The sequence below is a fragment of the Zophobas morio genome, unplaced genomic scaffold (assembly GCF_036711695.1).
Source record: "Zophobas morio isolate AGI-343-1 ecotype UQ-CSIRO unplaced genomic scaffold, CSIRO_AGI_Zmor_V1 ptg000016l, whole genome shotgun sequence".
NCBI lineage: Eukaryota > Metazoa > Arthropoda > Insecta > Coleoptera > Tenebrionidae > Zophobas > Zophobas morio.
Window position 1 is genome coordinate 5,993,991 of NW_026972121.1, and position 24,147 is coordinate 6,018,137.

The window sequence follows — 24,147 nt, forward strand, 5'->3', positions numbered from 1 at the left end:
TCGTTTCTGATTGGGTGCAGTCGTTACAAAATTTTCTGAAATGTGCAATATTATTGATCCACTCGGTGTATACAGTTTATTCATTTAGTAATCTTCAAAGATATGCAACCAGTTATTCACCAAAATAACCAAACAAATGTATCAAAACCAAAACGTGAACAATGTCGAACAAAAGCCACGGTTCGAACGACGATTTTAAGCTCATAACCTACAAACGTGAGAAAAAATCAACAAAATCGCCAATTCAGACGAACAAAGCTTGTGCGGATACGAATTTGCCACCCAGGGATGCAATTGTAAGGTTGGTAGAAACTAGACAAAGTCCTTGCCATTTCCTAACCTAAAATTTTCCAGACGAATTGAAGACGCAAAATTAGAAGTAAAGTCGTCAGACTTGTTGGCTTCGGCGCTTGCATCACTACGAGAAGGTACAGAAATTTTATCGCAGTCTGTAGTAACTGAAATTATTTGTTTCGGTTTGGGGAGAGTGGGTGAGTCTATGATTTCGAGGTTCCAATTTGCTTTCTTACTGTGTTTAAAGGATTTTTATAACGTTGGGGTTAAAGTGTACGACCCTGTGTTTACAGAGGTCGATTGTTGGTTGCTAGAGCAGTTCGGTTGTTTTGTTATTAAGGAAAATTTTGGGGCTAAATTTAGAGTCACGGATAAGTGTACACGGATTTTTTACTTGCCGCATTGTCCAAGACAGTTGACTAATAATCTCCTGTGGGCAAATTGGGGCTTAAATTTACACTACTGTGTCATAGTGGCCAACAGTTTCAACACAATCGTAGACATCACCCCTAATCGCGATTTAAATAAGTCGGCCGAATACATAGTAAAAATCGTTCCACATATGGTAGAGCTCGCCCTCATAAACTCGTTCCGGTTGTACGAAATTTTCAATGATACCGCCATCCACGTTTTCCCATGGACTAAACTCAAATTGTTGTCGGACGATTTTTGGTCGTTGCATCCCGAGCCAAAGTACTCAAAGGATGACGTTGAACTTATCACTAACGAAGTTGATTTGATAACAGACGCATGATTTTCACTTATTTCTGCAGATTCGAGACAAGTTGGGTAGTATGGCTTCTAAAGTAAACACTTTGAGACATATTATATCGGAGTTGCGCTACGCGCTTCCGTCAAGTTCCTTAAAAAATAACTTGAGCCTTCAGTATATTTTAAGTCAGTACCGAAAACACAAAACCACGAGTGAGCAGTTGTGTAAGGCCAGGGAGGAGATGGAGTTCATGGCTAATACTTACTTGTGTTATTTAAAAAGCTTGCGCTTGCAGCAGGAAATACACGACGAGTTTCACGGGAAAGGGGAAAGAACCGTGCGCGAAACGGCCAATTTAGTTGGGTTTAAACTACCTCATGATCCAAAATAATGTCTAGGTTTAGTAGTAACACATATTGTAAAATATATAGTGGTGTAATAAAGAACAAGAGATGAGAAGTGTTTTCTTTCGTTGGTGAGAACACAAGTCGCCATTTTTAATTATCAAATTTGAGGTTAAATTTTATTGTTTGTACAACTTTTCCAAATGTTTGGCAATCGTGTTTAGCTGGATGTTGTACGTCCCCTCATAAATGCTCCCGATTTTCACGTCCCGGTAGAACTTTTCCTGGATAAAATCTTGACTGAACCCAACACCTCCCATCCAGTCTATACACTTGACGCAAGTTTGCTGGGCAACGTCGGCTGAGTACCACTTAGCCATTGCAGCTTGCATAGTAAAAGGTTCGCCGGCTTCTACCAGTCGAGCCGCGTTATATACCAGCATTCTGACAGCCTCAATTTGGGTTGCTACAACAGCAATTTGGTGTTGCATACCCTGCAGAAACCCAAAATGAGTACCACCACTACCCACAATCAAACCTGAAGTACCTGGAAGCTAAAAACCGGTTTTCCGAACTGGGTTCTCTCCAGAAGGTACGGAATAGTGGCATCGAAGCACCCCTGCGCCAACCCTATCATCTGCGCACTAATGCCGATTCGACCTTCGTTTAGAAATCCAGCGGCGATTTTGTACCCTTTGCCGTATTCACCCAGGATGGCGGTTTTGGGTACTCGGACATTATCGAAATTGACCGTGCAAGTACCAGAAGCGTGCAAGCCGAGCTTCTTTTCTGGTTTTGCTATGGTAAGACCGGGGGTGTCTCTGTCGACTAGGAAACAAGTGATGCCTTTGTACCCCTAGGGTTGTGGGTTTAGATGGGGTAGAGTTGGAGGGTGTACCTACCGCTGAAGGGTTCGCATTGGCCATTACCAGGAAGAGTCCTGCTATGTCCGCGCTGGATATCCACATTTTGGACCCATTGAGGAGGAAATCGGAGCCGTCTGCTGTGGCGGTTGTTTTTAAGGAAAACGCGTCGGAACCGGCTGTGGATTCAGTTAGGGCGAAACTACCGCTCTAGAAGGTCACTAGACGATTTTCAGCGAAATTGAACATACGTACCATGTTTGATGCTAATTGGGGCAAATACGTTTTTTTCTGTTCATTGGTTCCCAATTTTTTGATCACGTTGTTTATAAGAGTGTTCTGAATTTCCACGAACACAGCAACTGCGGGATCCACTTTCGAAATTTCCTCAATGGTCAATATTGTGGTCATAAAATTACACGCGGCACCTCCATATTCGGTGCCAATTTCGATCCCCATTAACTGTAAACGTGGTATTAAAATAATCCACTTTGTGATGGAAAATGTTTTTTACGCCATTACTAAACAGTGCGTCTATTATGGACTGTTTGTACTTTCCCTCTTTTTCCATATCTCTGACGTAGGGAGATATCTGCTCCCGAGTCAAACGGGCCACTAGATTATGAAACAAACAATGACAACAAAGTTGACCTCGCAGCACATGAATAGCAAATATTAAGTCATGCTGTGTACAATTTTTTCCAAAATAATTCCTTACCCGTTTGCTTCATCACATTTTCGTCGTCACTTAGTAGCGTTAAAGGTAAGTGACCTTCAAAATTTTCGATATTGTGATGAAGGGTGCCCACTGTGGAAAAAAAGCGTCTTGAATGGGGCTACAACGAAAGCAGTTATGTGCGAAATGTAAAATAATTGTCAGTATACCCTTTTGAAAATACTTAGCAGTGTATTCATTTTTGTACAAATGAGGTACTACGTGTTTGTCGTACAAGTGCAAAAAGTACTTTGAACATCCTTGCAGCAGTGCAGTAATTTAACTTTGTTAGATTGCGGTAAGTACATTGTTAAACATGATAATCGAAGTCACTTTCAACGTTTCGTTATCTTGAAATGATACGATGGTAAATTTATGACAATATTCATAAAAACGGGCGCTAGTAAAGGGAAAATAGCATATAAAAAAGTGTCTCTATTTCGTTTGGAACGAAAATTAAAAAAATCGCGGAAAATAAAGTAGCTTTAGCGGTGCTCAACAGCGATTGTGGGTATATAAAATTAATTTTTCCAATTCCTACTAATAAAATGCTCATTTTGTATGTTAAATCTCGCTATTAAAACAATAGTTTAATCGAAAAGATGAATAAAATGTTTATAGCAACATTTTATTCACACTGTCATTGACAACACGAATAAAGTAAAAAATCTAAAAATTCGGACTACCACTGAAATTTTCGTTGCTATGGATGTGTGGATATTCAACTAAAATTTGCAAGGTTTGATAGACCATCGAACGGGATAATTTTACGATAATTTACAAAATCAACATATTTCGATTTTCGACACGAAAAGAACAGATTTTAATTTACACACTTTCTGGTAATTAATCAAGCCACACTTGATGAACTTGCAGCTGTGTAAATGTGACTTACGATAATACAGAAGCGGACTTTCGATTGTCAAACTGCCAAAAGGAGATTTGTTTACTTACTTCATTATTCAAAATTCAAAAAGATGATTTTGAGGAATGCCATCAGGCAAGATAGAAGATAACTGGTCTAGCCGATATAAAAAAAATTTAAAGTGCCACTTATACAACTCTACATTTGCCAACCAAGCTTGAAAAATAATGCATCGAATGGGACAAGTTTACGATAATTTACAAAATAAACATATTTCGACACGAAAAGACTACATTTTAGTGTTTTACAAATTCTGGTAATTTTAATCAAGCCCGGCATGATGGCCCTATAGTTGTGTAAACGTGCTTTAAGTATAATACAGAAACCGAAGTTTGCCTATCCAACTGCCAAAAAGAGATTTGTTTACTTACTTGAATTACTCTAAGTTCAAAAGTAGTATTTGTAAAGAGAAGACTGATTTTGGCCAATGGTATATCCACCATGAAAACGAAGGGTGGGTGGGCGGGGCTAGTACTTCCTAACATACGACTGATTTTGGCAAATCATATACCCTCAAAGCAAATAACGGGTGGGTGGGTGGAGCTACTATTTGTAAAGATAAAACTTATTTTGGCCAATGTCATACTCACCATGGAAACGGAGGGCGGGGCTAATACTTCCTAAGATATGGTGGATATATCATTGGCCAAAAATCAGTCGTACCTTAGAAAGTACTAGCCCCGCCCACCCGCCCTCCCTTTTCATGAAGGGTATATCATTGGCCAAAATCCGTCTTACTTTACATATACTAGCCCCACCCACCCGCCCTTTATTTGCTTTGAGGATATATGATTTGCCAAAATCAGTCGTATATTAGGAAGTACTAGCCCCGCCCACCCGCCCTCCCTTTTCATGGAGGGTATTTCATTGGACAAAATCAGTCTTACTTTTTTGTCCCTTTCTATGTATACCTCAATTTTTCTCAATGTGCCCTTCTTTTGACGTATATGTCGCACCCCCACCCTCTTTTTTCCCTGTTTTCTCTTAGAATTAATTTTTTTATGAAATCTTCAAAATTGTATATTATATTACTTACCACTCCCACTTTACAGAAGAACATATAACTAACCCCGCCCACCCACCCGCCTCCATTTCGGTGATTATTTTTTTCTGCTCTGAATAAAAGGTGGATCATATACAGAAATAAAATTAGTCGCTAGAATGAGTAGAAGGAGGGTGGGCGGGGCTAGTACTTGTCAAGATAACACTGATTTTGCAAGTCACATAGCTCTAAGAAAATAGAGGGTGGGTGGGTGGGGCTAGCTCTTGTAACTACGATTAGCGGTTTTTTTACAGCCTTATTTCTATCAGTTACCACTCCCACTCTAAGGAACAGATAATAAATCCCACCCACCCACCCGCCTCTATTTCAGTCATTAATTTTATATAAAAAAATAGTGCTACCGAAATTTATTGCAGCAGAAAGGAGACGAAATTTTTGGCCAATGACATAACCACCATGAAAACAGAGGGCGGGTGGGCGGGGCTAGTACTTCCTAAGATAGGGTGGATATATCATTGGTCAAAATCAGTCTTATCTTTACAAATACTAGCCCCACCAACCCGCCCTTTATTTGCTTTGAGGGTATATGATTTGCCAAAATCAGTCGTATCTTAGCAAATAGAAGCCCCGCCCACCCGTCCTCTATTTTCTTAGAGGGTATATCATTTGTCAAAATCAATCTTATCTTTACAAATATTAGCCCCACTCACTCGCCCTTTATTTGCTTTGAGGGTATATGATTGCCAAAATCAGTCGTATCTTTTTCCATTTTTACAGTTTCTGGTAATTTTAATCAAGCCCGGCTTGATGACCCTACAGTTGTGTAAATGTGCCTTAAGGATGATACAGAAACGGAACTTTGCTTGTCCAACTGCCAACTGCAAATTTGTTTACTTTCTTGAATTATTCAAAGTTAAAAAAAATGATTTTGAGGAATGCAATCAGGCAAAATAGAAGATAACTGGTCTACAAGATGCAAAAATATTTTAAAGTGCCGCTTATACAGCTCTATACTGGCCAACCAAGCTTGAAAAATAGTTAACTGAACGGGACAATTGTACAATAATTTACAAAATCAACATATTTCGAGATGAAAAGATTAGATTTTAATTTTCAGTTTCTGGTAATCAATCAAGCCAGACTTGATGAACTTACAGCTGCGTACATGTGACTTAAGATAATACAGAAACGGAACTTTGATTGTCAAACTGCCAAAAGGAGATTTGTTTACTTATTTGATTATTAATAACAGTTAACAACATTTACAGGAGATTAATAATTGCCACACTTTATCAACGATTCAAACAAAGAGTTTACATTATGTCAAATTATATCATGATCTAAGTGATTGGTTACTTCAAAAAAACAATTTACTTTGAGAGTTTAAAATACCGCGAACTGGTTACCCCAACAAAACACATAATAAACAAACACAAAAATATCCAATCATCGCACCTCTAGCGTTGTGAGGGCATGCCTTGATAAATTAATCAATCTGTGGCGTTGTAAGGCATGCCCCGATGAATTAATCATGATAACGATGATAACCGCCTAAGGGAAGAAAACATTTTAAACCCCTCCCGCCAGTTCGCAGTATAATGAACTTGTTTAACTGCCGTAAATGAGCTATTAGCAATCTTGTGTGAAGAATTTAGAAGTGTTATAGTGTAACACTTACGTATATGCATCCACAGACCTATTCGTAATTAAACAAGGTGTTTTTCCTGACTAAGTGAATTTCATGAAATCTTCTAGCAAGTGGTTTATTTAAATAATCCTGATTGCTAAACTGTGTTTGCACTAGCTGACTATTAAGAAAAACTAACTTGATTGGTGAATTTACAAACAATGAAACAAATTTACAGCACGTGTCTCGCGTCGACCGGAAGTCCGCATTTCTCCGATTAAAAGGGCGCAAGAATTAACCGCGCGGGTTGGGGACAACGGTACCATTATGAAAGTTACGATTGATTGTCGTTAAACAAAGGCTTCCTCCCATTTTATTAACTACCAAACCAAGTAATTTAAACCAAGCGCCTACCACGTGTTTACACTCACACAACACATTCATAATGACGCTACGCCATACAGCTTCTCTACCAACCAACCAACCCTCTAACTAAAAGCTCCCTAGCGCTAAATTGTCACGCTACCCTGCAAGCGTCACCGTGCATCTGGTTGCCTATGTTTAACGATTCCTTTTTATGATTGATTTTTTTTTTCTTTTTCAAATTTAAATTTTTCAAATGTGATTTCGCGCCGCTGTTAATTAATCTCAGCGCGAAAACTTTTTTACAAATAACCTCAATTTTTTTTTCACAACGCACCACATTTGAGACATAAAACAAGGAATAAAACACCAACAACAGTAAAATTTTATTGTTTGTACAACTTCTCCAAATGTTTAGCAATCGTATTCAGCTGCATGTTGTACGTCCCCTCATAAATGCTCCCGATTTTCACATCCCGGTAGAACTTCTCTTGGATAAAATCTTGACTGAACCCAACACCTCCCATCCAGTCTATACACTTGACGCAAGTCTGCTGGGCAACGTCAGCTGAGTACCATTTGGCCATTGCAGCTTGCATGGTAAAAGCTTCCCCGGCTTCTACCAGTCGAGCCGCGTTATACACCAGCATTCTCGCAGCCTCAATCTGGGTCGCTATGGTAGCAATTTGGTGTTGCATACCCTGCAGAAACCCAAAATGAGTACCATTACTACCCACAATCAAACCTGAAGTACCTGGAAGGTAAAAACCGGTTTTCCGAACTGGGTTCTCTCCATAAGGTACGGAATAGTGCCATCGAAGCACCCCTGCGCCAACCCTATCATCTGCGCACCAACGCCAATTCGACTTTCGTTTAGAAATCCAGCGGCGACTTTGTACCCTTTGCCGTATTCACCCAGGATGGCGATTTTGGGAACGCGGACGTTGTCGAAGGTGAGCATGCAAGTACCAGAAGAACGCATGCCTAGTTTTTTTTCTGGGATTGCGATGGTGAGACCGGGGGTGGTTCTGTCGACTAGGAAGCAAGTGATGCCTTTGTACCCCTAGGGTTGTGGGTTTAGATGGGGTAGAGTTTGAGGGTGTACCTACCGCTGAAGGGTTCGCATTGGCCATTACCAGGAAGAGTCCTGCTATGTCCGCGCTGGATATCCACATTTTGGACCCATTGAGGAGGAAATCGGAGCCGTCTGGTGTGGCGGTTGTTTTTAAGGAAAATGCGTCCGAACCGGCTGCGGATTCAGTTAGGGCGAAACTGCCGATCTAGAAGGTCACTTTGAGATTGACAACTGGTTTCTAGATGGTTTTCAGCGAAATAATCGAACATACTTACCATGTTTGATGCTAATTGGGGCAAATACGTTTTTTTCTGCTCGTTGGTTCCCAATTTTTTTATTACGTTGTTTATAAGAGTGTTCTGAATTTCCACGAACACAGCAACTGCGGGATCCACTTTCGAAATTTCCTCAATGGTCAATATTGTGGTCATAAAATTACACGCGGTACCTCCATATTCGGTGCCAATTTGGATCCCCATTAACTATAAACGTGGTGTTAAAATAAACCACTTTGTGATAGAAAATATTTTTTACGCCATTACTAAACAGTGCGTCTATTATGGACTGCTTGTACTTTCCCTCTTTTTCCATATCTCTGACGTAGGGAGATATCTGCTCCCGAGCCAAACGGGCCACTAGATTATGAAAGAAACAATGACAACAAAGTTGACCTCGCAGCACATGAATAGCAAATATTAAGTCGTGTTGTGTACAAGTTTTTCCAAAATAATACTTTACCCGTTTGCTTCATCACATTTTCGTCGTCACTTAGTAGCGTTAAAGGTAAGTGACCTTCAAAATTTTCGATATTGTGATGAAGGGTGCCCACTGTGGAAAAAAAGCGCCTTGTGTGGGGCTAAAACGAAGACAGTTATTTGCGAAATGTAAAATAATTGTCAGTATACCCTTTTGAAAATACTTAGCAGTGTATTCATTTTTGTACAAATGAGGTACTACGTGTTTGTCGTACAAGTGCAAAAAGTACTTTGAACACCCTTGCAGCAGTGCACTAATTTAACTTTGTTAGATAGCAGTACGTACATTGTCATGATAATCGAAGTCACTTTAAACGTTTCGTTATCTTGAAATGATACGATGGTAAATTTATGACAATATTGATAAAAACGGCATATAAAAAGTGTCCCTATTTCGTTTGGAACGAAAATTAGGAAAATCGCGGGAAATAAAGTAGCTTTAGCGGTGCTCAACAGCGATTGTGGCTATATAAAATTAATTTTCCCAATTCCTACTAATAAAATGTTCATTTTGTATGTTAAATCTCGCTATTAAAACAATAGTTTAATCGAAAAGATGAATAAAATGTTTATAGCAACACTTTATTCACACTGTCATTGACGACACGAATAAAGTAAAAAATCTAAAAATTCGGACTACCACTGAAATTTTCGTTGCTATGGATGTGTGGATATTCAACTAAAATTTGCAAGGCTTGATAGACCATCGAACGCGATAATTTTACGATAATTTACAAAATCAACATATTTCGACACGAAAAGAACATATTTTAATTTACACACTTTCTGGTAATTAATCAAGCCACACTTGATGAACTTGCAGCTGTGTAAATGTGACTTACGATAATACAGAAGCGGATTTTCGATTGTCAAACTGCCAAAAGGAGATTTGTTTACTTACTTCATTATTCAAAATTCAAAAAGATGATCTTGAGGAATGCCATCAGACAAGATAGAAGATAACTGGTATCGACGATATAAAAAAAATTTAAAGTGCCACTTATACAACTCTACCTTTGGCAACCAAGCTTGAAAAATAATGAATCGAATGGGACAAGTTTACGATAATTTACAAAATAAACATATTTGGACACGAAAAGACTACATTTTAGTTTTTTACAGTTTCTGGTAATTTTAATCAAGCCCGGCATGATGACCCTATAGTTGTGCAAACGTGCTTTAAGGATAATACAGACACCGAAGTTTGCCTGTCCAACTGCCAAAAAGAGATTTGTTTAGTTACTTGAATTATTCTAAGTTCAAAAGTAGTATTTGTAAAGAGAAGACTGATTTTGGCCAATGATATATCCACCATGAAAACGGAGAGTGGGTGGGCGGAGCTAGTACTTCCTAAGATACCACTGATTTTGGCAAATCATATACCCTCAAAGCAAATAACGGGTGGGTGGGTGGGGCTAGTATTTGTAAAGATAAGACTGATTTTGGCCAATGTCATACTCACCATGAAAACGGAGGGCGGGGCTAGTACTTCCTAAGATATGGTGGATATATCATTGGCCAAAATCAGTCGTACCTTAGGAAGAACTAGCCCCGCCCACCCGCCCTCCCTTTTCATGGAGGGTATATCATTGGCCAAAATCAGTCGTATCTTAGGAAGTACTAGCCCCGCCCACCCGCCCTCCCTTTTCATGGAGGGTATATCATTGGACAAAATCAGTCTTACTTTTTTTGCCCCTTTCTCTGTATACCTCAATTTTTCTCAATGTGCACTTCTTTTGACTTATATACCCCACCCCCACCCTCTTTTTTCCCTGTTTTCTCGTAGAATTAAATTTTTTATGAAATCCTCAAAATTGTATATTATATTACTTACCACTCCCACTCTACAGAAGAACATATAATTAACCCCGCCCACCCGCCCGCCTCCATTTCGGTGATTAATTTTTTCTGCTCTGAATAAAAGGTGGATCTTATACAGAAATAAAATTAGTCGCTAGAATGAGTAGAGGGAGGGTGGGCGGGGCTAGTACTTGTCAAGATAACACTGATTTTGCAAGTCACATAGCTCTAAGAAAATAGAGAGTGGGTGGGTGGGGCTAGCTCTTGTAACTACGATTAGCGCGTTTTTTACAGCCTTATTTCTATCAGTTACCACTCCCACTCACTCTAAGGAACAGATAATAAATCCCACCCACCCACCCGCCTCTATTTCAGTGATTAATTTTATATAAAAAAATAGTGCTACCGAAATTTATTGCAGCAGAAAGGAGACGAAATTTTTGGCCAATGACATACCCACCATGAAAACGAAGGGCGGGTGGGCGGGGCTAGTACTTCCTAAGATAGGGTGGATATATCATTGGCCAAAATCAGTCTTATCTTTACAAATACTAGCCCCACCCACCCGCCCGTTATTTGCTTTGAGGGTATATGGTTGCCAAAATCAGTCGTATCTTTTTTCATTTTTACAGTTTCTGGTAATTTAAATCAAGCCCGGCTTGATGACCCTACAGTTGTGTAAATATGCCGTAAGGATAATACAGAAACGGAACTTTGCTTGTCCAACTGCCAACTGCAAATTTGTTTACTTACTTGAATTATTCAAAGTTCAAAAACATGATTTTGAGGAATGCAATCAGGCAAAATAGAAGATAACTGGTCTAGAAGATGCAAAAATATTTTAAAGTGTCGCTTATACAGCTCTATACTGGCCAACCAAGCTTGAAAAATAATTAACTGAACGGGACAATTGTACAATAATTTACAAAATCAACATATTTCGAGATGAAAAGATTAGATTTTAATTTTCAGTTTCTGGTAATCAATCAAGCCAGACTTGATGAACTTACAGCTGTGTACATGTGACTTAAGATAAGACAGAAACGGAACTTTGATTGTCAAACTGTCAAAAGGAGCTTCGTTTACTTATTTGATTATTAATAACAGTTAACAAAATTTACAGGAGATTATTAATTGCCACACTTTATCAACGATTCAAACAAAGAGTTTACATTGTGTCAAATTATATCATGATCTAAGTGATTGGTCACTTCAAAAAGACAATTTACTTTGAGAGTTTAAAATACCGCGAACTGGTTACCCCAACAAAACACATAATAAACAAACACAAAAATATCCAATCATCGCACCTCTAGCGTTGCGAGGGCATGCCTTGATAAATTAATCAATCTGTGGCGTTGTAAGGCATGCCTCGATGAATTAATCATGATAACGATGATAACCGCCAAAGGGAAGAAAACATTTTAAACCCTTCCCGCCAGTTGGCAGTATAATGAACTTGTTTAACTGCCGTAAATGAACTATTAGCAATCTTGTGTGAAGAATTTAGAAGTGTTATAATGTAACACTTACGTATATGCATCCAGAGACCTATTCGTAATTAAACAAGGTGTTTTTCCTGACTGAGCGAATTTCATAAAATCTTCTAGCAAGTGATTTATTTAAATAATCCTGATTGCTAAACTGTGTTTGCACTAGCTGACTATTAAGAAAAACTAACTTGATTGGTGAATTTACAAACAATGAAACAAATTTACAGCACGTGTTTCGCGTCGACCGGAAGTCCGCATTTCTCCGATTAAAAGGGCGCAAGAATTAACCGCGCGGGTTGGGGACAACGGTGCCATTATGAAAGTTACGATTGATTGTCGTTAAACAAAGGCTTCCTCCCATTTTATTAACTACCAAACCAACTAATTTAAACCTAGCGCTTACCACGTGTTTGCACTCACACCAGCACATTCATAATGACGCTACGCCATGCAGCTTCTCTACTAACCCACCAACCCTCCAACTAAAAACTCCCTAGCGCTAAATTGTCACGCTACCCTGCAAGCTTCACCGTGCATCTGGTTGCCTATGTTTAACGATTCCTTTTTGTGATTGATTTTTTTTTCTTTTTCAAATTTATATTTTTCAAATGTGATTTCGCGCCGCTGTTAATTAATCTCAGCGCGAAAACTTTTTTACAAATAACCTCAATTTTTTTTTTTTCACAACGCACCACATTTGAGACATAAAACAAGGAATAAAACACCAACAACAGTAAAATTTTATTGTTTGTACAACTTCTCCAAATGTTTAGCAATCGTATTCAGCTGCATGTTGTACGTCCCCTCATAAATGCTCCCGATTTTCACGTCCCGGTAGAACTTCTCTTGGATAAAATCTTGACTGAACCCAACACCTCCCATCCAGTCTATACACTTGATGCAAGTCTGCTGGGCAACGTCAGCTGAGTACCATTTGGCCATTGCAGCTTGCATGGTAAAAGCTTCCCCGGCTTCTACCAGTCGAGCCGCGTTATACACCAGCATTCTCGCAGCCTCAATCTGGGTTGCTATAGTAGCAATTTGGTGTTGCATACCCTGCAGAAACCCAAAATGAGTACCACCACTACCCACAATCAAACCTGAAGTACCTGGAAGCTAAAAACCGGTTTTCCGAACTGGGTTCTTTCCATAAGGTACGGAATAGTGGCATCGAAGCACCCCTGCGCCAACCCTATCATCTGCGCACCAATGCCGATTCGACCTTCGTTTAGAAACCCAGCGGCGATTTTGTACCCTTTGCCGTATTCACCCAGGATGGCGGTTTTGGGAACGCGGACGTTGTCGAAGGTGAGCATGCAAGTACCAGAAGAGCGCATGCCGAGTTTTTTTTCTGGGATTGCGATGGTGAGACCGGGGGTGGTTCTGTCGACTAGGAAGCAAGTGATGCCTTTGTAGCCCTAGGGTTGTGGGTTTAGACGGGGTAGAGTTGGAGGGTGTACCTACCGCTGAAGGGTTCGCATTGGCCATTACCAGGAAGAGTCCTGCTATGTCCGCGCTGGATATCCACATTTTGGATCCATTGAGGAGGAAATCGGAGCCGTCTGGTGTGGCGATTGTTTTTAGGGAAAACGCGTCGGAACCGGCTGTGGATTCAGTTAGGGCGAAACTGCCGATCTAGAAGGTCACTTTGAGATTGACAACTGGTTTCTAGAAGGTTTTCAGCGAAATAATTGAACATACTTACCATATTTGATGCTAATTGGGGCAAATACGTTTTTTTCTGCTCGTTGGTTCCCAATTTTTTGATGACGTTGTTTATAAGAGTGTTCTGAATTTCCACGAACACAGCAACTGCGGGATCCACTTTCGAAATTTCCTCAATAGTCAATATTGTGGTCATAAAATTACACGCGGTACCTCCATATTCGGTGCCAATTTGGATCCCCATTAACTGTAAACGTGGTGTTAAAATAATCCACTTTGTGATGGAAAATGTTTTTTACGCCATTACTAAACGGTGCGTCTATTATGGACTGTTTGTACTTTCCCTCTTTTTCCATATCTCTGACGTAGGGAGAAATCTGCTCCCGAGCCAAACGGGCCACTAGATTTTGAAACAAACAATGACAATAAAGTTGATCTCGCAGCACATGAATAGCCAATATTAAGTCGTGTCGTGTACAATTTTTTCCAAAATAATACCTTACCCGTTTGCTTCATTACATTTTCGTCGTCACTTAGTAGCGTTAAAGGTAAGTGACCTTCAAAATTTTAGATATTGTTATGAAGGGTGCCCGCTGTGCAAAAAAAGCGCCTTGTGTGGGGCTAAAACGAAGAGAGTTATTTGCGAAATGTAAAATAATTGTCAGTATACTCTTTTGAAAATACTTAGCAGTGTATTCATTTTTATACAAATGAGGTACTACGTGTTTGTCGTTGAAGTGCAAAAAGTACTTTGAACACCCTTGCAGCAGTGCCGCAATTTAACTTTGTTAGATAGCGGTACGTACATTGTCATGGTAATCGAAGTCACTTTAAACGTTTCGTTATCTTGAAATGATACGATGGTAAATTTATGACAATATTGATAAAGACGGACGCTAGTAAAGGGAAAATAGCATATAAAAAAAGTGTCTCTATTTCGTTTGGAACGAAAATTAGGAAAATCGCGGGAAATAAAGTAGCTTTAGCGGTGCTCAACAGCGATTGTGGCTATATAAAATTAATTTTTCCAATTTCTACTAATATAATGCTCATTTTGTATGTTAAATCTCGCTATTAAAACAATAGTTTAATCGAAACGATGAATAAAATGTTTATAGCAACACTTTATTCACACTGTCATTGACAACACGAATAAAGTAAAAAATCTAAAAATTCGGACTACCACTGAAATTTTCGTTGCTGTGGATGTGTGGATATTCAACTAAAATTTGCAAGGCTTGATAGACCATCGAACGGGACAATTTTACGATAATTTACAAAATCAACATATTTCGACACGAAAAGAACAGATTTTAATTTACACACTTTCTGGTAATTAATCAAGCCACACTTGATGAACTTGCAGCTGTCTAAATGTGACTTACGATAATACAGAAGCGGACTTTCAATTGTCAAACTGCCAAAAGGAGATTTGTTTACTTACTTCATTATTCAAAATTCAAAAAGATGATTTTGAGGGATGCCATCAGGCAAGATAGAAGACAACTGGTCTAGACGATATAAAAAAAAATTAAAGTGCCACTTATACAACTCTACATTTGCCAACCAAGCTTGAAAAATAATGCATCGAATGGGACAAGTTTACGATAATTTACAAAATAAACATATTTCGACACGAAAAGACTACATTTTAGTGTTTTACAAATTCTGGTAATTTTAATCAAGCCCGGCATGATGACCCTATAGTTGTGTAAACGTGCTTTAAGGATAATACAGAAACCGAAGTTTGCCAAAAAGAGATTTGTTTACTTACTTGAATTATTCTAAGTTCAATAGTAGTATTTGTAAAGAGAAGACTGATTTTGGCCAATGATATTTCCACCATGAAAACGGAGGGTGGGTGGGTGGGGCTAGTACTTCCTAAGATACGACTGATTTTGGCAAATCATATACCCTCAAAGCAAATAACGGGTGGGTGAGATAAGACTGATTTTGGCCAATGATATATCGTCCAAGAACGTAAAGGGCGTGTGGGTGGGGCTAGTATTTGTAAAGATAAAACTTATTTTGGCCAATGTCATACTCACCATGGAAACGGAGGGCGGGGCTAATACTTCCTAAGATATGGTGGTTATATCATTGGCCAAAAATCAGTCGTATATTAGGAAGTACTAGCCCCGCCCACCCGCCCTCCCTTTTCATGGAGGGTATATCATTGGACAAAATCAGTCTTACTTTTTTTGCCCCTTTCTCTGTATACCTCAATTTTTCTCAATGTGCCCTTCTTTTGACGTATATGCCGCACCCCCACCCTCTTTTTCCCTGTTTTCTCTTAGAATTAAATTTTTTGTGAAATCCTCAAAATTGTATATTATATTACTTACCGCTCCCACTCTACAGAAGACCATATAACTAACCCCGCCCACCCACCCGCCCCCATTTCGGTGATTAATTTTTTCTGCTCTGAATAAAAGGTGGATCTTATACAGAAATAAAATTAGTCGCTAGAATGAGTAGAGGGAGGGTGGGCGGGGCTAGTACTTGTCAAGATAACACTGATTTTGCAAGTCACATAGCTCTGAGAAAATAGAGGGTGGGTGGGTGGGGCTAGCTCTTGTAACTACGATTAGCGCTTTTTTTACAGCCTTATTTCTATCAGTTACCACTTCCACTCTAAGGAACGGATAATAAATCCCACCCACCCACCCGCCTCTATTTCAGTCATTAATTTTATATAAAAAAATTGTGCTACCGAAATTTATTGTAGCAGAAAGGAGACGAAATTTTTGGCCAATGACATACCCACCATGAAAACGGAGGGCGGGTGGGCGGGGCTAGTACTTCCTAAGATAGGGTGGATATATCATTGGCCAAAATCAGTCTTATCTTTGAAAATACTAGCCCCACCCACCCGCCCTTTATTTGCTTTGAGGGTATATGATTGCCAAAATCAGTCGCATCTTTTTTCATTTTTACAATTTCTGGTAATTTTAATCAAGCCCGGCATGATGACCCTACAGTTGTGTAAATGTGCCTTAAGGATAATACAGAAACGGAACTTTGCTTGTCCAACTGCCAACTGCAAATTTGTTTACTTACTTGAATTATTCAAAGTTCAAAAAAATGATTTTGAGGAATCAGGCAAAATAGAAGATAACTGGTCTACAAGATGCAAAAATATTTTAAAGTGCCGCTTACACAGCTCTATACTGGCCAACCAAGCTTGAAAAATAATCAACTGAACGGGACAATTGTACAATAATTTACAAAATCAACATATTTCGACACGAAAAGATTAGATTTTAATTTTCAGTTTCTGGTAATCAATCATGCCAGACTTGATGAACTTACAGCTGTGTACATGTGACTTAAGATAACACAGAAACGAAACTTTGATTGTCAAACTGCCAAAAGGAGATTTGTTTATTTGTTTGATTATTAATAACAGTTAACAAAATTTTCAGGAGATTAATAATTGCCGCACTTTATCAACGATTCAAACAAAGAGTTTACTTCAAAAAAACAATTTACTTTGAGAGTTTAAAATACCGCGAACTGGTTACCCCAACGAAACACATAATAAACAAACACAAAAGTATCCAATCATCGCTCCGAGGGAAAAAGCGTCTCGGTGAAGTAATCAATCTGTAGCGTTGTGAGGGCATGCCTTGATAAATTAATCAGTCTGTAGCGTTGTAAGGCATGCCCCGATGAATTAATCATGATAACGATGATAACCGCCAAAGGGAAGAAAACATTTTAAACCCCTCCCGCCAGTTCGCAGTATAATGAACTTGTTTAACTGCCGTAAATGAACTATTAGCAATCTTGTGTGAAGAATTTAGAAGTGTTATAATGTAACACTTACGTATATGCATCCAGAGACCTATTCGTAATTAAACTAGGTGTTTTTCCTGACTAAGTGAATTTCATGAAACCTTCTAGCAAGTGGCTTATTTAAATAATCCCGATTACTAAACTGTGTTTGCACCAGCTGACTATTAAGAAAAACTAACTTGATTGGTGAATTTACAAACAATGAAACAAATTTACAGCACGTGTCTCGCGTCGACCGGAAGTCCGCATTTCTCCGATTAAAAGGGCGCAAGAGTTAACCGCGCGGGTTGGGGACAACGGTGCCATTATGAAAGTTACGACTGTCGTTAAACAAAGGCTTCCTTCCATTTCATTAACTACCAAACCAACTAATTTAAACCTAGCGCTTACCAAGTGTTTACACTCACACCAGCACATTCATAATGACGCTACGCCATGCAGCTTCTCTACTAACCCACCAACCCTCCAACTAAAAACTCTCTAGCGCTCAATTGTCACACTACCCTGCAAGCGTCACCGTGCATCTGGTTGCCTATGTTTAACGATTCCTTTTTGTGATTGATTTTTTTTTCTTTTTCAAATTTAAATTTTTCAAATGTGATTTCGCGCCGCTGTTAATTAATCTCAGCGCGAAAACTTTTTTTCAAATAACCTCAATTTTTTTTTCACAACGCACCACATTTAAGACATAAAACAAGGAATAAAACACCAACAACAGTAAAATTTTATTGTTTGTACAACTTCTCCAAATGTTTAGCAATCGTATTCAGCTGCATGTTGTACGTCCCCTCATAAATGCTCCCGATTTTCACATCTCGGTAGAACTTCTCTTGGATAAAATCTTGACTGAACCCAACACCTCCCATCCAGTCTATACACTTGATGCAAGTCTGCTGGGCAACGTCGGCTGAGTACCATTTGGCCATTGCAGCTTGCATGGTAAAAGCTTCCCCGGCTTCTACCAGTCGAGCCGCGTTATACACCAGCATTCTCGCAGCCTCAATCTGGGTTGCTATGGTAGCAATTTGGTGTTGCATACCCTGTAGAACCCAAAATGACTACCATCACTACCCACAATCAAACCTGAAGTACCTGGAAGCTAAAAACCGGTTTTCCGAACTGGGTTCTTTCCATAAGGTACGGAATAGTGCCATCGAAGCACCCCTGCGCCAACCCTATCATCTGCGCACCAACGCCAATTCGACTTTCGTTTAGAAATCCAGCGGCGACTTTGTACCCTTTGCCGTATTCACCCAGGATGGCGGTTTTGGGAACGCGGACGTTGTCGAAGGTGAGCATGCAAGTACCAGAAGAACGCATGCCTAGTTTTTTTTCTGGGATTGCGATGGTGAGACCGGGGGTGGTTCTGTCGACTAGGAAGCAAGTGATGCCTTTGTACCCCTAGGGTTGTGGGTTTAGATGGGTTAGAGTTAGAGGGTGTACCTACCGCTGAAGGGTTCGCATTGGCCATTACCAGGAAGAGTCCTGCTATGTCCGCGCTGGATATTCACATTTTGGACCCATTGAGGAGGAAATCGGAGCCGTCTGGTGTGGCGGTTGTTTTTAAGGAAAATGCGTCCGAACCGGCTGCGGATTCAGTTAGGGCGAAACTGCCGATCTAAAAGGTCACTTTGAGATTGACAACTGGTTTCTAGATGGTTTTCAGCGAAATAATCGAACATACTTACCATGTTTGATGCTAATTGGGGCAAATACGTTTTTTTCTGCTCGTTGGTTCCCAATTTTTTGATTACGTTGTTTATAAGAGTGTTCTGAATTTCCACGAACACAGCAACTGCGGGATCCACTTTCGAAATTTCCTCAATGGTCAATATTGTGGTTATAAAATTACACGCGGTACCTCCATATTCGGTGCCAATTTGGATCCCCATTAACTATAAACGTGGTGTTAAAATAAACCACTTTGTGATAGAAAATATTTTTTACGCCATTACTAAACAGTGCGTCTATTATGGACTGCTTGTACTTTCCCTCTTTTTCCATATCTCTGACGTAGGGAGATATCTGCTCCCGAGCCAAACGGGCCACTAGATTATGAAAGAAACAATGACAACAAAGTTGACCTCGCAGCACATGAATAGCAAATATTAAGTCGTGTTGTGTACAAGTTTTTCCAAAATAATACTTTACCCGTTTGCTTCATCACATTTTCGTCGTCTCTTAGTAGCGTTAAAGGTAAGTGACCTTCAAAATTTTCGATATTGTGATGAAGTGTGCCCACTGTGGAAAAAAAGCGCCTTGTGTGGGGCTAAAACGAAGACAGTTATTTGCGAAATGTAAAATAATTGTCAGTATACCCTTTTGAAAATACTTAGCAGTGTATTCATTTTTGTACAAGTGAGGTACTACGTGTTTGTCGTACAAGTGCAAAAAGTACTTTGAACACCCTTGCAGCAGTGCACTAATTTAACTTTGTTAGATAGCAGTACGTACATTGTCATGATAATCGAAGTCACTTTAAACGTTTCGTTATCTTGAAATGATACGATGGTAAATTTATGACAATATTGATAAAAACGGCATATAAAAAGTGTCCCTATTTCGTTTGGAACGAAAATTAGGAAAATCGCGGGAAATAAAGTAGCTTTAGCGGTGCTCAACAGCGATTGTGGCTATATAAAATTAATTTTTCCAATTTCTACTAATAAAGTGCTCATTTTGTATGTTAAATCTCGTTATTAAAACAATAGTTTAATCGAAAGGATGAATAAAATGTTTTTTCACTAGCAGCCAGGACGCATGCAAATGTCGACTCATTTAGTGGTAGCAAATTCAACTTTTGCTACCACGGGTTCAAAAAGTAAAATTGAGGTTATGTACGCAATGTTTGATGTGATTATTTCTTAAAAAATGAACAAATGTGTGCTACAAACATTACTTGAGTATACGCATGGTAGTTGGTAGACGGTAGAAGATAAAATGATTAACTCAGCGACAAGTATAAACGGTTTTCTTTGTGTTGAAGATTTAGATTAAGTTTGATTAGAAATCAAAACAAAATCATGTTGCGTCAAAAAATTGAACGTTTATTTTTTCAATTTATTGTCTTACGGTTTCTACTAGTGAAAAAAATAGTATATTAACCACGGTTGCAAAGCCACTTCTAGACCTCGCGCTTCAGAGCCCTCGACGCTGCGCGTCTCGGGTTCTAATTTCCGCTCGGTCTAGAATGCTTGGCCTTGCAACCTTGGCTAATAATATACTATTTTCGCCAGCCGTCTTAAAAGATGTCACTTTTAACGTCAATTTTGGACGGAAAACTTGACGTTTTTGTGAGAGTAAAAAAAAGTTGCGTTACTAAAGTAACAACGTCATTTTTGCCTTTTTAATCCTAGCATTAATTTTTTTTTTAATCCTAGCCTTAAAAAGTTTTCAATTGTTTTATTTTGAGAATGAAATGCTATTAATATTTTCCAATTTTATTATTAACTTACATTGTTATTAATTATTTAAATTTTAAAATTAATATTGAATGTACAATAAGAACAACTGCGATTGATTTGGATTAAAGATTTTTCGTCACTATTATCATTTTTCATGCGGTCAGTAATAATATTTTGCGCTAACACTTCTACCGCTCCTGCTGTCTGGTTGGTCACAGTGTCAAAATTCAGGTTTACTGCTCCCACATTCCTACTTATTCCGTCTTCACGTGTGATCATTCTATTCGTAGTTCCACTACTTGTACCTGATTCTTCTAGGTTTACTTCGCTCACATTCCTATTCGTTGCGTCTTCATGTATTTTACTTGTGGTTTCACTACTTGTACCTGGTTCTTCCAAACGAAAAATTTTTTTTGCTACATCTTTTTTGTGTTTAAGAGACTCTTCTATGTAACCTTCGGCTACACTGTCAGATTTCCACCCACCGTGCCTCTTGAGGGACGTAATATCACCGCCAGAATCCACAAAAAGCGTGGCAGAAGTCCGACGTAGGCAATGTCCGCTGTATTCTTTAAAGTTTTCTAGCTTTAAATATTTGGCTACTTCTTGGGGTACACCACTAATTTTATGAATGCCAACTACTTGTCGATGGCACATTCCGTCGACATATTTAATAAAAAACCGACCTTCATTAAACATTTTTGGACGAAGCGCAACATACTTTTCGTAAAATTTCAAATACTTTTCCCCCATAACCGTAAATGATCTGGGTTTTTTCGTTTTGGTATCAGGAATTTTTACCAATAAACCTGCTTTAATATTTTCAATATCTTCAGTTTTTATTTGTAATAGTTCGTGACACCGACAAGCTCCGCTAACGCCAAAGATTACAACAATCTGAAAAAAATTCGTAAAATAAATATAAGCTCTTCATTAGGTTATAAACATACTTTCATCATCAGGAATTTGAAATCCGGAGCCGTGTCTAAGAAAACTTCTATTTGTTCATTAGTTAAAACCCTTGATTTCTTTGGAACGTATCCTTCTCCTTGTTTCTTTATAAACGCTTTTAATTTTGAATACTTTCCGATTTCTATGCCATTTTTTATATTTAAAGTTGCTTTCACCATGGAATACTGCGACCACAGTGTGGATGACTTCATTTTTGTAGCCAATTCGGAAAAATATACCAATAGGACGTTCTCAGAATAAGTTTGAATCTTTTTCCCTTCGCACCATTTGATGAAGCGGGTATACGCGCACTCATACACTTCGCGCGATTTTGTTGGTAACAAGTTCAGTACCACGTTTTGTGCTTCTTCTAGCACATCGGGAGGTAACTCTTCTTCAGGATTCATTATTAACACTGCAAACGTTTTCACAAAACAATGGTATGTAAGCAAACAAAAAAAGCCTTGACGACGTGGATACCAGACTACTTTGCAGATTGATTCATTTCTGCTCGATATTATTGTTATCAATATTTTGTATTTTTGAGATTTACTTTTTGGCTGGCGAAAAAGTAGTATGTTTCATTCGGATTAAAAGTCAGTTTTTGACTCGCAATTTTGCATCCGCTCGTCTTCGCTTCGCTCCGCCTCGCAAATGCAAAATTTGCTCGTCGCAAAAAATGGCACTTTTAATCCTAATAAAACAATCTACTATTATAGCAACACTTTATTCACACTGTCATTGACAACACGAATAAAGTAAAAAATCTAAAAATTCGAACTACCACTGAAATTTTCGTTGCTATGGATGTGTGGATATTCAACTAAAATTTGCAAGGTTTGATAGACCATCGAACGGGATAATTTTACGATAATTTACAAAATCAACATATTTCGACTTTCGACACGAAAAGAACAGATTTTAATTTACACACTTTCTGGTAATTAATCAAGCCACACTTGATGAACTTGCAGCTGTGTAAATGTGACTTACGATAATACAGAAGCGGACTTTCGATTGTCAAACTGCCAAAAGGAGATTTGTTTACTTACTTCATTATTCAAAATTCAAAAAGATGATTTTGAGGGATGCCATCAGGCAAGATAGAAGATAACTGGTCTAGACGATATAAAAAAAATTTAAAGTGCCGCTTATACAACTCTACATTTGCCAACCAAGCTTGAAAAATAATGAATCTAATGGGACAAGTTTACGATAATTTACAAAATAAACATATTTCGAGATGAAAAGACTACATTTTAGTTTTTTACAGTTTCTGGCAATTTTAATCAAACCCGGCATGATGACCCTATAGTTGTGTAAACGTGCTTTAAGGATAATACAGAAACCGAAGTTTGCCAAAAAGAGATTTGTTTACTTACTTGAATTATTCTAAGTTCAAAAGTAGTATTTGTAAAGAGAAGACTGATTTTGGCCAATGATATATCCACCATGAAAACGGTGGGTGGGTGGGCGGGGCTAGTACTTCCTAAGATACGACTGATTTTGGCAAATCATATACCCTCAAAGCAAATAACGGGTGGGTGGGTGGGGCTATTATTTGTAAAGATCAGACTGACTTTGGCCAATGATATAACGTCTAAGAAAATAAAGGGCGGGTGGGTGGGGCTAGTATTTGTAAAGATAAAACTTATTTTGGCCAATGTTATACTCACCATGAAAACGGAGGGCGGGGCTAGTACTTCCTAAGATATGGTGGATATATCATTGGCCAAAATCAGTTGTACCTTAGGAAGTACTAGCCCCGCCCACCCGCCCTCCCTTTTCATGGAGGGTATATCATTGGCCAAAATCAGTCTTACTTTTTTTGCCCCTTTCTCTGTATACCTCAATTTTTTTCAATGTGCCCTTCTTTTGACTTATATGCCGCACCGCCACCCTCTTTTTTCCCTGTTTTCTCTTAGAATTAAATTTTTATGATGTCCTCAATATTGTATATTATATTACTTACCACTCCCACTCTACAGAAGAGCATATAACTAACCCCGCCCACCCACCCGCCTCCATTTCGGTGATCAATTTTTTCTGCTCTGAATAAAAGGTGGATCTTATACAGAAATAAAATTAGTCGCTAGAATGAGTAGAAGATAACACTGATTTTGCAAGTCACATAGCTCTAAGAAAATAGAGGGTGGGTGGGTGGGGCTAGCTCTTGTAACTACGATTAGCGCTTTTTTTACAGGCTTATTTCTATCAGTTACCACTCCCACTCTAAGGAACAGATAATAAATTCCACCCACCCACCCGCCTCTATTTCAGTGATTAATTTTATATAAAAAAATAGTGCTACCGAAATTTATCGCAGCAGAAAGGAGACGAAATTTTTGGCCAATGATATA

At 38.8% G+C, this 24,147-nt stretch overlaps 7 protein-coding genes across 7 annotated transcripts; 2 read left to right on the plus strand and 5 right to left on the minus strand.

The window, feature by feature from the left end:
* Positions 1-132: 132 nt before the first annotated feature.
* Positions 133-1,465, plus strand: LOC135129658 (protein FMC1 homolog). Its single transcript, XM_064056885.1, has 3 exons — positions 133-301; positions 355-428; positions 1,068-1,465. The coding sequence occupies exon 3, from the start codon at positions 1,089-1,091 to the stop codon at positions 1,395-1,397; it is 309 nt and encodes a 102-aa protein (XP_063912955.1). The 5' UTR covers positions 133-301; positions 355-428; positions 1,068-1,088; the 3' UTR covers positions 1,398-1,465.
* Positions 162-1,061, plus strand: LOC135129406 (SRR1-like protein). The gene is made up of 2 exons (XM_064056555.1): positions 162-301; positions 355-1,061. The coding sequence occupies exons 1-2, from the start codon at positions 162-164 to the stop codon at positions 1,046-1,048; spliced, it is 834 nt and encodes a 277-aa protein (XP_063912625.1). The 3' UTR covers positions 1,049-1,061.
* Positions 1,466-1,468: 3 nt separating the features above from the next.
* Positions 1,469-3,208, minus strand: LOC135129656 (short/branched chain specific acyl-CoA dehydrogenase, mitochondrial-like). Its single transcript, XM_064056884.1, has 7 exons — positions 3,099-3,208; positions 2,932-3,049; positions 2,728-2,828; positions 2,469-2,675; positions 2,253-2,423; positions 1,898-2,206; positions 1,469-1,844 (listed from the first exon to the last, which is right to left on the minus strand). Exons 1-7 carry the CDS (start codon positions 3,126-3,128, stop codon positions 1,530-1,532), a joined length of 1,251 nt encoding a protein of 416 aa, XP_063912954.1. The 5' UTR covers positions 3,129-3,208; the 3' UTR covers positions 1,469-1,529.
* A 4,000-nt stretch (positions 3,209-7,208) lies between these two features.
* LOC135129661 (short/branched chain specific acyl-CoA dehydrogenase, mitochondrial-like) lies at positions 7,209-8,932 on the minus strand. The gene is made up of 7 exons (XM_064056889.1): positions 8,827-8,932; positions 8,660-8,777; positions 8,456-8,556; positions 8,197-8,403; positions 7,956-8,126; positions 7,601-7,909; positions 7,209-7,547 (listed from the first exon to the last, which is right to left on the minus strand). Exons 1-7 carry the CDS (start codon positions 8,854-8,856, stop codon positions 7,233-7,235), a joined length of 1,251 nt encoding a protein of 416 aa, XP_063912959.1. The 5' UTR covers positions 8,857-8,932; the 3' UTR covers positions 7,209-7,232.
* A 3,767-nt stretch (positions 8,933-12,699) lies between these two features.
* Positions 12,700-13,935, minus strand: LOC135129663 (short/branched chain specific acyl-CoA dehydrogenase, mitochondrial-like). Its single transcript, XM_064056891.1, has 4 exons — positions 13,675-13,935; positions 13,434-13,604; positions 13,079-13,387; positions 12,700-13,025 (listed from the first exon to the last, which is right to left on the minus strand). Exons 1-4 carry the CDS (start codon positions 13,876-13,878, stop codon positions 12,711-12,713), a joined length of 999 nt encoding a protein of 332 aa, XP_063912961.1. The 5' UTR covers positions 13,879-13,935; the 3' UTR covers positions 12,700-12,710.
* A 4,209-nt stretch (positions 13,936-18,144) lies between these two features.
* LOC135129665 (short/branched chain specific acyl-CoA dehydrogenase, mitochondrial-like) lies at positions 18,145-19,818 on the minus strand. The gene is made up of 7 exons (XM_064056894.1): positions 19,751-19,818; positions 19,584-19,701; positions 19,380-19,480; positions 19,121-19,327; positions 18,880-19,050; positions 18,525-18,833; positions 18,145-18,472 (listed from the first exon to the last, which is right to left on the minus strand). Exons 5-7 carry the CDS (start codon positions 18,901-18,903, stop codon positions 18,158-18,160), a joined length of 648 nt encoding a protein of 215 aa, XP_063912964.1. The 5' UTR covers positions 18,904-19,050; positions 19,121-19,327; positions 19,380-19,480; positions 19,584-19,701; positions 19,751-19,818; the 3' UTR covers positions 18,145-18,157.
* Positions 18,940-22,409, minus strand: LOC135129407 (uncharacterized). The gene is made up of 6 exons (XM_064056556.1): positions 21,787-22,409; positions 20,932-21,733; positions 19,584-19,673; positions 19,380-19,480; positions 19,121-19,327; positions 18,940-19,050 (listed from the first exon to the last, which is right to left on the minus strand). Exons 1-6 carry the CDS (start codon positions 22,192-22,194, stop codon positions 18,940-18,942), a joined length of 1,719 nt encoding a protein of 572 aa, XP_063912626.1. The 5' UTR covers positions 22,195-22,409.
* Positions 22,410-24,147: the final 1,738 nt, after the last annotated feature.

Excerpts from the sequence above, each read along its gene's own strand:
- LOC135129406 (XM_064056555.1), top strand. The coding sequence starts at position 162 with ATGTCGAACAAAAGCCACGGTTCGAACGACGATTTTAAGCTCATAACC. Across the intron at positions 302-354 it reads CCCAGGGATGCAATTGTAAG|ACGAATTGAAGACGCAAAAT; the intron begins GTTGGTAGAAAC and ends AAAATTTTCCAG.
- LOC135129658 (XM_064056885.1), top strand. The coding sequence starts at position 1,089 with ATGGCTTCTAAAGTAAACACTTTGAGACATATTATATCGGAGTTGCGC.
- LOC135129656 (XM_064056884.1), bottom strand. The coding sequence starts at position 3,128 with ATGAATACACTGCTAAGTATTTTCAAAAGG. Across the intron at positions 2,676-2,727 it reads ACGCACTGTTTAGTAATGGC|TTAATGGGGATCGAAATTGG; the intron begins GTAAAAAACATT and ends CCACGTTTACAG. Across the intron at positions 1,845-1,897 it reads AACCGGTTTTTAGCTTCCAG|GGTATGCAACACCAAATTGC; the intron begins GTACTTCAGGTT and ends GGGTTTCTGCAG.
- LOC135129661 (XM_064056889.1), bottom strand. The coding sequence starts at position 8,856 with ATGAATACACTGCTAAGTATTTTCAAAAGG. Across the intron at positions 8,404-8,455 it reads ACGCACTGTTTAGTAATGGC|TTAATGGGGATCCAAATTGG; the intron begins GTAAAAAATATT and ends CCACGTTTATAG. Across the intron at positions 7,910-7,955 it reads CCAATGCGAACCCTTCAGCG|GGGTACAAAGGCATCACTTG; the intron begins GTAGGTACACCC and ends CCACAACCCTAG.
- LOC135129663 (XM_064056891.1), bottom strand. The coding sequence starts at position 13,878 with ATGGGGATCCAAATTGGCACCGAATATGGAGGTACCGCGTGTAATTTT. Across the intron at positions 13,388-13,433 it reads CCAATGCGAACCCTTCAGCG|GGCTACAAAGGCATCACTTG; the intron begins GTAGGTACACCC and ends CCACAACCCTAG. Across the intron at positions 13,026-13,078 it reads AACCGGTTTTTAGCTTCCAG|GGTATGCAACACCAAATTGC; the intron begins GTACTTCAGGTT and ends GGGTTTCTGCAG.
- LOC135129665 (XM_064056894.1), bottom strand. The coding sequence starts at position 18,903 with ATGGCCAATGCGAACCCTTCAGCG. Across the intron at positions 18,834-18,879 it reads CCAATGCGAACCCTTCAGCG|GGGTACAAAGGCATCACTTG; the intron begins GTAGGTACACCC and ends CCACAACCCTAG. Across the intron at positions 18,473-18,524 it reads AACCGGTTTTTAGCTTCCAG|GGTATGCAACACCAAATTGC; the intron begins GTACTTCAGGTT and ends TGGGTTCTACAG.
- LOC135129407 (XM_064056556.1), bottom strand. The coding sequence starts at position 22,194 with ATGAATCCTGAAGAAGAGTTACCTCCCGATGTGCTAGAAGAAGCACAA. Across the intron at positions 21,734-21,786 it reads TCAAATTCCTGATGATGAAA|ATTGTTGTAATCTTTGGCGT; the intron begins GTATGTTTATAA and ends AATTTTTTTCAG. Across the intron at positions 19,328-19,379 it reads ACGCACTGTTTAGTAATGGC|TTAATGGGGATCCAAATTGG; the intron begins GTAAAAAATATT and ends CCACGTTTATAG.